Source organism: Sardina pilchardus, chromosome 24, assembly GCF_963854185.1.
Source record: "Sardina pilchardus chromosome 24, fSarPil1.1, whole genome shotgun sequence".
Classification (NCBI taxonomy): Eukaryota; Metazoa; Chordata; class Actinopteri; order Clupeiformes; family Clupeidae; genus Sardina; species Sardina pilchardus.
In genome coordinates this window covers 288,052-302,756 of record NC_085017.1, presented here as the reverse complement: position 1 = coordinate 302,756, position 14,705 = coordinate 288,052, and the positions used below count along the sequence as shown (strand labels likewise).

Genomic DNA, 14,705 nt, shown 5'->3' with positions numbered 1-14,705 from the left:
AAATTGTGATTTTGATCAATTTCTATTCGATTTGCAATTTCTATCAATTCATTGTGAAACCTTAACATTGGGGGTGCCTCTCCCTTCCTTGATCCTCGTCCTCACTGATATAGAGAATGTTGGGGTGGCAAGAAAGGGATAGTCCATCCAGTGTTAGTTATAGATCAGTGGGAACGCCCCTCGAGGATTGAGGAGTGTTTGAGAGCCACACTGTAGGTGCCTCTCGTGCAGCGTTTATACATCCTCCCTCGCTCCTCGGGCCTCGATCCTCACTGATCTACATGAAGAATGATGGGGCGGCAATAGTCTATCCCTTCTTCTATCTTTCTTTATGTAGATCAACGAGGATCGAGGCCCGAGGAGCGAGGGAGGACATATAAACGCTGCATGAGAGGCACCCTGTGTGTGTAGACCAAATGAGGAATGCTCATTGCTGCTAAACAGGAAGTTACATCTCCATTTCCTTTTGACCCTTTAGCCTTAGTGTAGACTACTTCACTTCATGACAGAAAAACAACACAAATATCGAAATATGAAAGAAACAGCTTTGTCTTTACTTCTCTTTTATTGAGTCTTTGCATTGACAGCATTGTGCGCTTTTTTTAAGTCTTCATGTTCTTTTGTGTGTGTTTTTTTTTTTTTTTTACAAAAGAGACATTTGTATACACACAACATCGGTCAGTCAGCAGTGCAAAGGACCTGTCCAAACCGTTGACACACAAACACACACACACACACACACACAAAATCGGCTCATGAGAGTGCTAGGTATGGATGTTCTGATGAGATGGCATCATCAGGCAGCTGACAGAAGTGTGGAGTAACTCTGACCCTGGCCTGGCATGGACGTCTGCTGGATAGATGAGAGCCAGATGTCAGTAAAGATCCTTTTCCAAATTCAGCCGCCATATCCAGTTTTTCTGGAGCCAAAGTAAGATGCTCGATGGGGTGTGTGCGCGTATGGCACAGTGGACACACACACATATACAAACAAACAGTCAGAGTCATTACCCCAAGTAGACAAACAGACAAGTAAACAAAGGCAAACACAAATAGAATCCATGTTTGGACAGGCCCCAAATGAAAACAAACAAAAAAACAACATAAAACATAAACACAACAAAAATTAATCATTAACGGAAAAGTAATTTATGATCAATAAGTCAGTCAACAAACCAGTCAGTGCTGACTGAGACACTGAGAAGATGATGGGTGAAGGGGTGGGAAGAGTGTGTGTGTGTGTGTGTGGGGGGGGGGGGGGGGACCAAAGACCAGCTGCAGCCAGGCAGAGGACCCAGATATCCACCGAAACTGGACCACTTGGGGGCTGGATGAAGCTCAGGTCAGAATCGACCATCTGGGGGGTTTCGGTTCTGGGGGCGCTGTGGGTAATGACCTTCAAGGCGAAGAAAGGAAGAAGAAGAAGAAGAGGAGGAAGAAGAAGACACTAGAAATAGAATGGTATGATAATATCTCAGGAAGGTGAACCATAGAAAGGCCATACAGAGATCTGTGGGTATCGGGGGTATTGCAGTGTACAAATTTAAGGTGCTGGGGTGCAGTGGGTTTCGGGTAGTGTAGTCTAGACAAAGAGTTTCAGGAGGTGCCAATAGATGTAGTGTTAAGAATGAGACGTTAGTGTTCAGTTTTTACTAGTGGAGTTCTTGCATTTAGTGTGCAGTGCAGGGAGTACAGATGAACTGCTCTGTTGTGAGTGTTGCAGTCTGTGAGACCAGGGCATAAGGCTGTACGCAATCATGTATCCTACTAAGGACACTACTAAATGGACACTGTGTGTAGGGAGGAAGGGTCGTTGGAGAATGTTGGGGCTCTGCATGGGTATGGTCTGTGTTGATTATAAAGACAAGGGTCGAAGTGGCTGCTGTTGTCTACATCATGTAAGGCAAGGGTGGACAGTGTGTATTGCTGTGGGTGTGTAGGCATGTGTGTGTGGGTGTGTAGCTCTAGGTTAGTGTGTGAGTGAATGCTACTGGGCAAGTAGAGTGTTCGGTTAAGGTGTAAATGCCAGATAACACTGGAACCAATCTGGCCAGTCTTGTGATCAAAGATGAGGGCGCCACCTGTTGGCGAAGAAGAACCAGGGGTGTATTCCAAGTAGCTGGTTTAGTGACAGACCTGGGTGAGTTAACCAAGAGGATATGGAGGTACATAGGGGCCTTGTGACGGTTTTGTTGGAGAACGGAATCATAGGTGTCTTCTACTAAGAGGTTTACCACGTCTTTCGGGTTAACGTTTGTCACTGTTGGGGTTAACTTTGTGGTTTGTCATTGAACCACATATTTGACATGCACCCCTGAGCTTCTCCTGTCCAAAAGTCAAGCAGATCTCAAACAGAAACCATAGCATCTTTTTCCATTCCAAGTCACGAGGACAGGAGATGTTGGACTTCCGTGGGTCACGGTACAGAACAAGTCTTGGGTGTAGGAGATGGCCTGAAGGAGGCCAGAAACGTCAAACACATTGCTACTCATTCTGGCCAAATGAATAGGTGTACTTAAACACGACCAGCCAGCTATCGTGGCCCCAACTTGTACCTTTTTTTGAGAAAGGAAACTCACACACTACCTACATTAAGAGAGAGCAACAACTGAGTTTGAGTGTGTGTGTGTGTGTGTGTGTGTGTGTGTGTGTGTGTGTGTGTGTGTGTGTGTGTGTGTGTGTGAGAGGTTATGTTTGTATAGTGTGTGTGAGAGAGAGGTTATGTTTTTATGGTGTGTGTGTGTGTATGTGTGTGTGTGTATAGACAGAAGTGAGGTAGGGGGTCAAACCGGTAGTGAGGAGCTGAGGGTGTTTAGACACGACTTCCAGGCAACACCTGGCCATGGTTCTGGATCAGGAAGCGATTAATCTAGACTGGGCTGTGTTACACTGGGTTGGGTTCTCATTGAGGAGGCGACAGACCTCGACTGGGCTAGGGTTGGGTTGTGTTCTCATTCAAGGAGCGTCTGCTCTAGACTGGGCGACTGGGTTGGGTTCTCATTGAGGAAGCGACTGACCTCGACTGGGCTAGGCTGCGTTCTCATTCGTCTGACCTAGACTAGGTTCTCACTGTGAAAGCAGGGTGTGGGGTGAGAGAGGGGGTCGGAGGAGGAAGGTGGCGGGGATTGACGAGCGCGCGGGGCACGGAGTGTCCTGAGTTGAGCTGGTTGCCGGGGGGAGTGCTGCTGGCTGAGGGGTCCTCGGGGAAAGTTCCAGGCTGCCCAGAGAGATGCCCGAATCAGTGCTATGGCTGCGTCCGCTGCCTTCGCCTTCGCAAAGCTCTTCCTCCTCTTCCTCTTCCTGCAACGCTGCGAGCTCCGCTTCCAACAGCGGGAACGTCCGGCGTTCCCATGGCAACATCACCTGTCATCAGAGAACACTACATGATTGTTCCACTGAGGTTGTGTGAATAGATAGTGGTAGCACCACTTCAGAGCCTGAATAGGTGATTCAAGAAAATCCGGTTTTCTGAAACAACTGTGGTTGTGTTTCGTGTCATTGTGCTTTTATGAAAGTAGGATTAGAGTTTGTTAAAAGTAAACACTAGTTAATGGCCAAGAGCATGACATCTCTTTTGACCGTTTACAGAAGCACTCTAGTGCACACCCACACAAGAACCACACACACACACACGCATTAAAGTACACTCACACTCAACCATGTACATGGAGACACACACCTGTTGTTCCTCTTCAGGCTGGAAGAGGCTGGCATCCTCTGGGTCTATGAAGGGGAAAGGGCTGGCTGGAGAGCTCTCCCACTCTGTAGGGTGTCTGGCGTCCGGAGACCACGACGACCCCTCCAGCAACCTCGAGCTCCACCTGCCCTCACCGTGGAACGAAGAGGACCTGAGAGAGAGCAAGAAGCAGTGAGATCCGTGGCACAATGATGGGCAACATCAGATGAGTTTGGCTATGGCCTGACTGCTCCTGCATGTCCCTGTGTGATGTGTGTGTGTGTGTGTGTGTGTGTGTCACCTGCCACGGCGACGTCTGTGTGCCAAGTTGCGCCAGCGACCCCGTTCTCTGTTCTCACACACAGCATGACGACTGAGAAAAGATCCATCAGACAGGTCTTCCACCTGCCACACACACACACACACACACACACACACACACACACACACACACACACACACACACACACACACACACACACACACACACACACACACACACACACACACACACACACACACACACACACACACACGTGAGTGAGAGAAAGAGACAAAACACAAAACAATCCTCATTTTAAAAACTGCTGATTGTCAGAAATACACAACATGACAGGTCTTTATAAAACATCCACACAATGGCGATATTATGTCAAAAAGGATACAAAACACTCACATCTATCGCACATATACACTTGTCAGCAAACCCTCACACGCACACACTCCCTTCTATCTGCAAACACACACACTCGTACACACCTCAATCACCAAACACACACACACACACACACACACACACCTCTACCCGCAAAGACACACACATCCCTATTAGCAAACACACACACACCTCCTCTGACTCTGCATCTCCCTGAAGCTCTTCCTGCTGGTGTGAGACAGTGGAGTCCAATAGAGCAGGATGTGACACCTCCCTCTCATCATCCAGTTCCCTCCAGCTAGAGAGAGAATGAGAGAGAGTATAAATGACAGAGAGAGAAAGAAAGAGAGAGAGAGGAAGAGAGAGAATGACAGAGAGATTAAATAAATAGACATACACCAAACAAAAAATACAAGATATTTGCTTATGTTGCCTTCTATTTGGCAAAGAGGGGCTATTGTAGCCTTATACATTGTGGGATAGGGGGCAGAGTATATTACCTAATTAATGCAAACATACTCATAGCTTGATTGTAAAGCATCAGGTTAATAATCACTTTCGTGTCAAAGCGTGTCAATCCAGCTAACAAAACACGACCTGGGCAGGTAGATAGATTGATAATGTGGGTGAGTAGAAGTGTGTGTAGTACACAAACCTGGGAGTGATGATCTCCTTGTATTGGAGTTTCTGCACTCGCGCTCCGAGTCCTGCCAGACCAACGGGCATCACCAGGTTATCAATGTCAAAAGAGCTCTCCCCTCGACGCCTGCGCAAGGGCTACACACACACACACACACACACACACACACACACACACACACACACACTTTATATTATACAAACATGTTATATAAATATATACAGTAACATACACTGTGTATTATATGGAACGATGTGTAGGCTGGCGTCTGGCATGGAGGCCTCAGCCATCGGTGTGTGAGTGTTTGTGTGTGACTGGTGAATGTGAGGCGTGCAATTGTAAAGAGCTTGGAGTGCTCAGAGGTCAGTGGAGGTCAGCACTATGTAAATGCAGTCCATTCATTTAACATTTACAACAAATTGTCTGATCAGAGATGCTTTGGTGACAGCACAAAGAAATATATACTTTACAGAAGGCTTAGGCATTTGTCTTCACACAGTTGTATTATTTACTCCAGTCAACATGTCATTTGAAAGTATAACTTGCATCAAATATGGGTGTCTAACATGCCTAACATTTCTGTACACAATATGTAATGGGTAAGGATCAACTGTTGACATCATCAGTTTTGACAATATAAAGGGAGCTATTTTTGTTATACCCAATACAACCTATAACAGTGTGAACTTGAGAGAAGAGAAAGATTGAGCCATTTCATCTCACAGACCAGCTGCAGGCCCTTAGCTGGGCTTTATGTGAGGTGAGTTTTAGAACCCAGCTGCCATTACGTGTTTTGTCCCTCCTGGGGCACTGTCTTACCTGATTGGATGCACCTGGAACTGGGGGCATGATGGACAGGGGAGGGAGGTCGGTGATTCGCTGAGTCAGCAGTCCAGGACTTATCACACCTCTGTAGTTTCTGCCACTGGTTCCACCTGCAGAGGAGTGTGTGTGTGTGTGTGTGTGTGTGTGTGTGCGTGTGAAAGAGAGAGAGATGGATGAGGCGGATGCCACTGAGCCGATTGATGTGTGTGTGCATCCATGCGTGGCTGTGTGTGTGTGTGTGTGTGTGTGTGTGTGTGTGTGTGTGTGTGTGTGAGTACTTTAAACTATACTATACTTTAAACTGATCACTCTCAGAGCAATTTTGAGAATGATAAAAAGCTATCAGCCAATCAGAACCAACCACATTTTAGCCATCACATTCCTTAAAGGAATAGTTCGGAATTTTGGACATAGGACCTCATTTCCAACTTTACCGAGGTGATATAGGTCGGTGAAGACCGTTTTTATCGCGTTTAACCCCTTCCTTCGGTTGCAGCGTCCCCCTTTGCTAACGCTGGTTCTGAGCTAAAGCATTTCAACGGTAACATCAGTCTGACATCAACAACAGTCTTACTCACTCTACAGCACACCCGAGACAAGTCAATTAAAACGTCAGACTATTGATATACATGTCCGTGTTGATAGAATAATTTTAGAAATAAAACTAACCTTGCAACTTAATCATTTATTACATTTTGAGGGACTAGTTTCTCAATATCAATCCGCCACTGCCATACAGGGAACAAAGTAGGCTATTGCAATGCGATGCAAGGTTAGTTTTATTTCTAACATTGTTCTATCAACACAGGCATGTGCATTGATAGTCTGACGTTATAATTTATTTGTTTCGGGTGTTCTGTGGAGTGTTTTCAGTGGCAGGCTGGATGTTACCGTTGACTTGCGTTATCTCGCCTCCAGGTTAGCACGAGATGAACGCTGCAACTCAAGGAAGGGCAGAAATTCACTGAAAATGGTCTTCACCGACCTATATCACCCCGACTGGAAGTGAGGTCCTATGTCCAAAATTCCGAACTATTGCTTTAACAGAGGGAGAGACTTTGCTTATCGTTGGTCAGTGATAGATAGATAGATAGATAGATAGATACTTTATTGATCCCCTAGTGTGGACTCTGTTATCGTTACAGATATCATTCCTGGTGTGAACTGTGAACGATCCTTTAAAGGAAAATGCCCATCGAAGTTTGTCTGTCAAGGGGGACATCAAGATGGACCCTGTGTGTCTTACCTGTACGGTGTTGGAGTGGAGGGAGTGTATTAGGTGGGCGGGGACACATTAATCTCCTCCTCACACGCCCCGCCCTCTGAGCTCCCTGGCCCCGCCTACCCACACCAGCGGCATGGGGGGCCACACACGTCCGATGCAATGCATTCTGGGAACCGCCGACCAGCGGGGACGTCCCACACTGAACCACTAAAGGAATGTCTACAATATACACACGCACACACACACACACACACATAATAAAATACATCCATAAATCAAATAAAATGCACCTATTTCATTTCAATACTGACATCCAATGCTCTAGTCCACCATCACCCTTCAGAGCCTTCAGTTGACTCACCTTCTTTTCAAAATGATCAAATATTTGTCAATCTTTGTAAGTGGACACAATCAATACAGTCAATTACATTTCTTGTGTTACCCACACATAGTGTTTGTGTGTGTGTGTGTGTGTGTACACTACCCCCAGATGAGTAAAATTCCCACAGGAATTTCCTACAGGACTAGTAATTATATGTATAACTTATGTCTTTAGGTGATACACACACACACGTGTGTGTGTGTGTGTGTGTGTGTGTGTGTGTGTGTGTGTGTGTGTGTGTGTGTGCGTGTGTGTGTGTGTGCGTGTGTGTGTGTGCGTGCATTTTCACCTGAAGGGAGCGTAAGAACTGGATGCACACATAGGTCCAACCGAGACCGCCGTTGTTCCACACACTCTCGTGGGTCTGGTGGAAGCTGTGGCGGTCCCCCGCCACACAGCACACACACCATGGAAGGCTCACACAAACACGGCAATGACACCGGCTGGAACAACACCGGAAAGAGAAGGTAACACTTACCCACACCACCGCAGCATGTTACCCTAAGCCCAGATACACTGTTCAGAGATTAGTTGTTGATATATATCAAATGTAGCGTGCACACTTTCTCCAGCAGAGGGGGAAATACAGCTGATCCTATCCAGGGGGTCTTTAAATATTATATAATATTATAAACTAATGAATTGATTACCAAAATATGAATTAATTGATTAGTCGCTTGATTGTTGCAGCACTACTGGCTGGAACAACACAGCAAAGGGAAGGCATCCCTAAGCACATGTAAGAGCATCTACCATCAAACGCACCAGATCACACCACACTATGGCAGATACCTGCAACAACACCACACACTCCGCTGTTACCAGTTATCATATAATGCATCTAAAGGATCTACTTCTGTGTACTCTATAAACAGTCTTTTTGTCTGTGCATGGATATTATCTGTATACAGTGTATACTATACAGGGTATGTGCGTGTAATGCTGTGTGCATATACTTGTATTTCACCTCTGATAAGCGAACAAGTGAACAGTGTGCGCGTGTGTGTGTGTGTGTGTGTGTGTCACCTTTGACCCCAGGGCTGAACATGCCTCCAGGCGAAGGAGCTTGTGCCGCCGTAGTCGTGGCAATGCACATACGCGAGCAGCGGAGGGTGGCAGGGGTTGGGGGAAGGGGACAGCGTCTTCCGCCTTGGTCTTCCTGAGGGGCTCACCGGCAGAGGAGGACCTGAGAGAGAACAGGACAAGCAGTGCACTCAGGGACTGGGCCTTTTGAAAGTATGCCATTAATCCAGCTCCCAGATAACAACTGACCCCAATTACAGTTGGACACAAGGACAGCATGGCATCTATGCAGTTACACAGTTCAAATTGTGGTAAACGGAAAATTGGCCGTGTCAGCAAAGAACTTTTGATTGTTTTTTATAGCCATTAACTGAGTGAGAAATGGAAAGATAGAGTGTCTTTGTATGAGTGCAGGACAGAGTGAGTGGGTGGGTGAGTGAGTGAGTGCTAGTGTAAAAAAAAATACAGTGTGCTCTTACCTGCAGGTGGCGCTGTTTTGTGGTGGGGGAGGTCTGGGGGCTCTGAGAGGTGTTTCAGGACCAGTGCGCACCTGCACACACACACACACACATCTCAAATTAGGCTAATGTACAGTAAACTCAGATACCAGAACAACAGACCAGTGTACTCAAACACTAATAGTAGAGTGAGATATAAAATATCTCCCACACACTGACCGACACACACAATATACTTCTAAACACCTCACCAACCCACTAAAATACAATATACTCACACACACACACACAGTCAAACTCAATACAGTGAAGACATATGTAAGCATGCATACACAAAACTATGTCAAGTGAGCACACACAGACAAATCCGCAGGCACACACACGCGCAGACGCACAGACACACGCACAGACACACACATAAGCAGACACACACGCAGAGTCACATGCAGACACACAGATACAGGCAGACACACAGATACAGGCAGACATACACACACACGAGTGGTTGCAGCTGGTTACCTTGCCCTGGCGGAGGTGTGTGTAGAGCTCGGTCAGTGCCCTGATTCTGTACTCCAGCTCGGACACCTGGGCCTGTAGCCAGACCCACCTACTGCCCAGTCTCGCCCGCTCCTGAGCCCACTGCAGCTCTGCTGCCCGCCGCCTGACACACACACACACACAACCACAAACAGACAGACGGTGAAAAAATTATTTTCAATCATGTCACTCAGAAAGTGTCTCTGTGCACAGTATGTGGGACATTATCATCCATTATCATTTACAGGCCTACCTCAGGAACCCTCAGAGTTTACTGTGTGTGTGTGTGTGTGTGTGTGTGTGTGTGTGTGTGTGTGTGTGTATAGGGTGCGTGTTTTACAATGCGGCCAAATGTCAACTAACCAGCCTTTCAACTTAAATGACAGCTACCATGCTTATTGGCCTACCCCATATCCTTGTTTGTGCAGGCCTCCTGAAGTCTCTGTGTGTGTGTGTGTGTGTGTGTGTGTGTGTGTGTGTGTGTGTGTGTGTGCATGAGACGCCTATATTGATCGATACCTCAGGTCTGAGACACTCACACTGCTTTGGCGGAGCGCGTGTGTGTCCATCCTTTCATCACTGCTCCTTCATCTTCGTCATCGTCATCTTCCTCACTATCGCTGCTTCCCCCGGAACTGCTGGCTGTGAGGTCCGAGTCCAGAGCGCCCCCTGCCGCCGAGAGCACCTCGCTACAGCTGTGCGCCAGGCGACTGAGCTCTCTCCTCCGGGAGCTGTGGGACAGCACAGCAGCAGCAGCAGGCTTCCGTTCGCCACCAGATCCCCCACGCGACACCCTCCGGCTCAGGCCCTGCAGCTGCTGGCTCACGTGCCTCTCCACCTGCTTCACCTGCACGGCCTGCAGGCGGCGGAGCACGCGCTCCGAGCGCTCCTCGAGCTCTACCTGGCGTCGGCTCGCCTCGCCTGACGCCCGCTCCACCTGGGCGTCCAGTTTCACCTGAGTGTCTTCTGCCTCGGCAGCGTCTGACCTATCTGCACCTGGAATATCGGGGAACGCCACGTCTAGGGGAGAGCTCCCTCTCTCATGTGAGCCACCGTTCCCTCTATGCTCGCTGATATCAGCCACCGGGGAGCTGTGCTTACGGGGTATGACGGCTTTGTTTTGCGAGGGAGGTGAGGGCCTGCTGCTCCCTTTCAAGTTGCAGTGTTCGTTCTCTCCGTGGCCGTTGTGATATCCGGAGGTGCTGGCTAGGAATGAGCGCACACGGTACAGTCTCACACGTCCTTTTGACGTTTGACAAGGTGGCATCATGTCGTTGCTGTTTACATTAGCAGTGTCACCCGCCACACGCGGACACTCTGTGGAATTGGACTTGCGAGACCCAGTTGCGCTGGTGCGCCTAACCTGACACAACGACACACCGACGTCTTCCGTTCCTCGTTCCGATCCCTGCCACTGGTTGCCGTTGCTCTTGTCAGAGACGCCGCTGCTGTGACTCTCGGGGAAATTCCGCGGCGTGTCACCGGGATCCTGCTGTGTTTCACTCCCTGTGCCTATGCTGCCGCAGTCCGCCGCACTGGCCGTGCCTGCGTAGCACACCCGTTTGGAGACGCGAGTGTAACTGCATCCCCGGCGTTTACTGTTCGCCGATTCGGCGTTTTGATGGCCACACCTTGCGGCGGCAATCATTGAGGCAGCAGTAGCCCCCTCGGTCTGGGTCTGCCCTTTAGCGTTATAGTTCCTCCTCCCGGTGACCGGGCCTTGTGGTTTGCACGCTCTGCGCTCGACTCTCGAAGACGCAGGGTCCATAAAACACCGACGCTCGCCCCCGTGCCTCGAGCCTTCGGGTTCGTGATCAATATTAATGCCGTTATCTTCTCCTGGTCCATCGCTTTGTCTGCCAACCGCACCGCAACCACCACTGCCAGCGAGCCCATCAGGATCCCTGTACTGCCCACACGCACCCGCTCGCTCGCGCGTGATAATAATGCCGTCCGTGCTGCCGCCGTTCACAAAGAAGCTCGCGGTGCTGCCGTTATTCTTTTTCTGCCTCCCGGAGGCCGGCTCTGCATTGGTGCAGGGGGGAGAAGGAGAAGCAGCAGCCGCGATAGACGCTTTGTCCCAGTCGCTGTTCGTCTGGGCCTCCGCCACGCAACTCTCCGCGTCACAGCATTCCGTAGGGGTGGTGGTAGTAGCGGTGGCCACTACGGCGCTGAACCTCCCGTCGCCGTTCACTAGCTCTCCGCAGCCGCCTCCCCCTGCGCAACGACTGCCGTTCTGCAGTCGCCCGGCCCCGCCAGCTCCCACCCCCGCTGCCCCGGCTGCGCTAGCTGCGCTGGCACTCATTTTGGGCCGACTGGAGTAGTAATACATCGCCGTGTCCTTGGCATGGCAGGCGGACAGCACAGCTTGCGGCAGCGATGGCGACGATGCTCCGGCTGTGCGGATTTTTTTTGTCCCTTTTAATTTTTAATTAAATGATTTATTTTAATACGGAGGTAGACGGGGTTCCCTTCTGCCCGTCTCGCTCTCTAGCTGCCTCTCCCTTCTTCTAGCAATGAGTAGCAGTACTCATTTACTTATACTGCGCAGGCGCCACTATTAGCCCAGCCCTCCGAGGGCATTTTGAGTTTACTGGCAAATATGAAAGGGTAGGCTATCGGTTTGGGAACAAGCCTGCGTGGACTTTGAATAAGCTGAATAAACCGTCTTTATCATTGTTGTTTAATTTGACTAAATGTAATAGAATTAGGACCCTAAAATTACCAAGTGAGCCTGTTGGCTACAACTCTGGGACGAATAGAAACAAAAATATGAATATGTAAAGCACTGTTTTCCTTTGAGCTAGAACTAAGTTCTACTGTTCAATATGTTAAAGTGGATCTGAATAACAATAGGCATTGCATCTGAACAGAGGAGTCATTGTCCTTCATCGCGATAGCAGGCCTCCGTTAGTGCGGGATGACGCAGTGCCCCTTCTATCGCTCGTAGGCGGAGTTGCCTTGCTCTCGGCAGTTGGCTGCTCAAGTCGTTCACGCTACGTAGTTTAAAAAAAGGTTAGCCAAATAACAATGGCTACCCAACCTGGCGGCGGGCTGGTCGGAGGACTAGTCAGTCAGCCGAGCAGCAGCTCATCTCTTAGCTCGAAAAAGGATGGAACACCTTCGGCGAAGTTCTGGGAGAACCCGGACACCGTGGCACAACTGGAGGGGATTCGAGTGTGGATCGGGAAACACTACAAAAAGGTACTCCCGCTGAACATGCTTTCTGGTATTTCCTCTCATTTCTTAAAGCTAAATAGCTCTGGCCAGATGTGACAGCAACAGCCGATCTATTGCCATACATAGTCTTACCAAATGCTTATGTATCCTTGATGGAAAGCTCCTGCTTCAAAAGAACATCCAGCAGACAGACAGGTAATCAAGCTAGTGCTCTGTTTTAGCTAAACGTTAGCTATAGACAACGGGCTAGGGTGTCGCTTATTGCTCCGACAGAACGCAACTGTATCAGAATTTGTCATAAGTTATAATGTTTCAGTGGTGCAGTTGTTGCAAACACCAGAATGTTGGCCCAAACTCACTGTATCATTAGGCTGTACATGCGGGCCTAGTCGCATAACATCTGCAGCGACGAGTGTCTGGATCGCGCCTTTGACAGCGGAAGCCAGCGATGGGAGTGACACAGATCATGCGTGTGTTTACCTTTCTTGGTGTGAATCTGCTCAGCATGTAGTTGAACCAATCATGGTTTGACTTGATGTCCATTCGGAACGGGATCATCACATTGTGATCAATGATACAGTGAGCACAAACCAATCTATGGTTCGGTGGGTGATATTAAAATAAGTAAATCTATCTATGACAACAAGATATGGGAGATTAGTGAATAACAACTCTTGACGCTCTTTTTAGTAAACGTTTTACAAAATAGCAATTGCTAGGTCGTTTACAAATCAATCAGTCAAATCACTAAAATCACAAACCAATCAAAAGTCTGTTCTGTAGCACTGTGAACATTGGAACACAAGGTTTATATATAGAGTGATACACCTGATCTGACCTGAGTCCATGCTTGTGTGTGTGCAGTACGTTCAGGTGGATGCTCCCTCCGGAAGAGCTTTGGGCTCCCTGGTGCTCCAGCTGCTTCAGTTCCAGGAAGAGGCGTTTGGGAGACACAGCTCCAACCCCTCACTCACAAAACTACCGGTGAGTTCAGCCATCTGTGTGTGTGTGTGTGTGTGTGTGTTTGGGAGACATGGCACCAACAACCCGAATGAGAGAGAAGTAAGAGAGAGAGAAGTGAATGAGAGAGCATGTGTACTGTATGTGTCTGCTGTGTGTGACCGTGTGTGTGTGTGTGTTTATTAAGGTGCAAAAAATACTGTGTGCGAGAGAGAGTTTACAACATGTGCCCATTGGTGTGTGTGTGGATTAGGGGCAGACATATAGGCTTTGTGTTGACTATACCTACAGTGCAGATTATACTCAAACTGAGATTGTGTGTGTGTGTGTGCGCGCGCGTTATTTAACATTTGCATGTGTGTCCCTCATTCAGACAAAGTGCTTCATGGACATGACGCCAGGTGGTCCTCTGTGCCACATCCTGGGAACAGTCTACAAATTCAAAATGGACCAGGGCTGGTGAGTGAGTGAGAATGTGTATGGGTGGAAGACGGAGAGAGTGTGTGAGTGCCTGTGACCTGCAACATACAGTTTTATTGGATCTAAAACCCCAATAAGACATTATCTGATGTGTCCTGATGAATAGCTGAAGTAGTATTATGTACAAAACAAGATTGTTACGGGCTGAAGGGCGTTTTACAGAATGGGAAGGCTCTGGGAACGTCTGAGAAAGTTTGTCACAAAATTAAAAACTGTGTTGGTTGGTAACAGTGATGGTGACAGTCAGCATTAATTCCCTGTCATTTGCAAATGATTAGGTACATGCTGTTTGTTCTATTTATGTTTCTGCCATCTGCCACAGCCATCTTAAGATGACTGCATACGTGATTATTTAAACCTTGAATTATGCATATGTCATGGTTGAAAATGTATCAGAATCTCAGAAATAATCAAGTGTGCAGTTGGCTTAAGACGGCTGCAGGTGGCCACATGAAGTCGAATCCCCCTGTGTCTTTATGTGTGAGGCGCACACCAATGCAGGGAACGCAGCTGACTGGGCATTAGAGTGGAACAGGTTTTCTTTGTTGAGCCGCAACACCTCTGTTAGTGGGGGTGTTGGTTGCGGTTTTGTTTGTATGGAGTTTTACCCTGGTCTCCCATGAAATCGAGGAAATTGTAAAAAGATAGGTTATTGGAAGTTAGG

General features: G+C 48.2%; 2 protein-coding genes across 2 annotated transcripts in view; one reads left to right on the top strand and one right to left on the bottom strand.

The window, feature by feature from the left end:
- Positions 1-546: 546 nt before the first annotated feature.
- LOC134072219 (KAT8 regulatory NSL complex subunit 1) lies at positions 547-12,048 on the bottom strand. The gene is made up of 12 exons (XM_062528793.1): positions 9,961-12,048; positions 9,404-9,545; positions 8,906-8,976; positions 8,430-8,589; positions 7,693-7,846; positions 7,043-7,240; positions 5,791-5,906; positions 4,987-5,108; positions 4,524-4,629; positions 3,978-4,081; positions 3,680-3,848; positions 547-3,363 (listed from the first exon to the last, which is right to left on the bottom strand). The coding sequence occupies exons 1-12, from the start codon at positions 11,751-11,753 to the stop codon at positions 3,067-3,069; spliced, it is 3,432 nt and encodes a 1,143-aa protein (XP_062384777.1). The 5' UTR covers positions 11,754-12,048; the 3' UTR covers positions 547-3,066.
- smarcc1b (SWI/SNF related, matrix associated, actin dependent regulator of chromatin, subfamily c, member 1b) overlaps positions 12,048-14,705 on the top strand; it is a 49,337-nt gene continuing 46,679 nt past the window's right edge. The window contains exons 1-3 of the mRNA XM_062528795.1: positions 12,048-12,625; positions 13,466-13,585; positions 13,935-14,020. Of these exons, the coding sequence (XP_062384779.1) occupies positions 12,452-12,625; positions 13,466-13,585; positions 13,935-14,020 (380 nt within the window). The 5' untranslated portion in view covers positions 12,048-12,451. The remainder of the gene's footprint in view (positions 12,626-13,465; positions 13,586-13,934; positions 14,021-14,705) is intronic.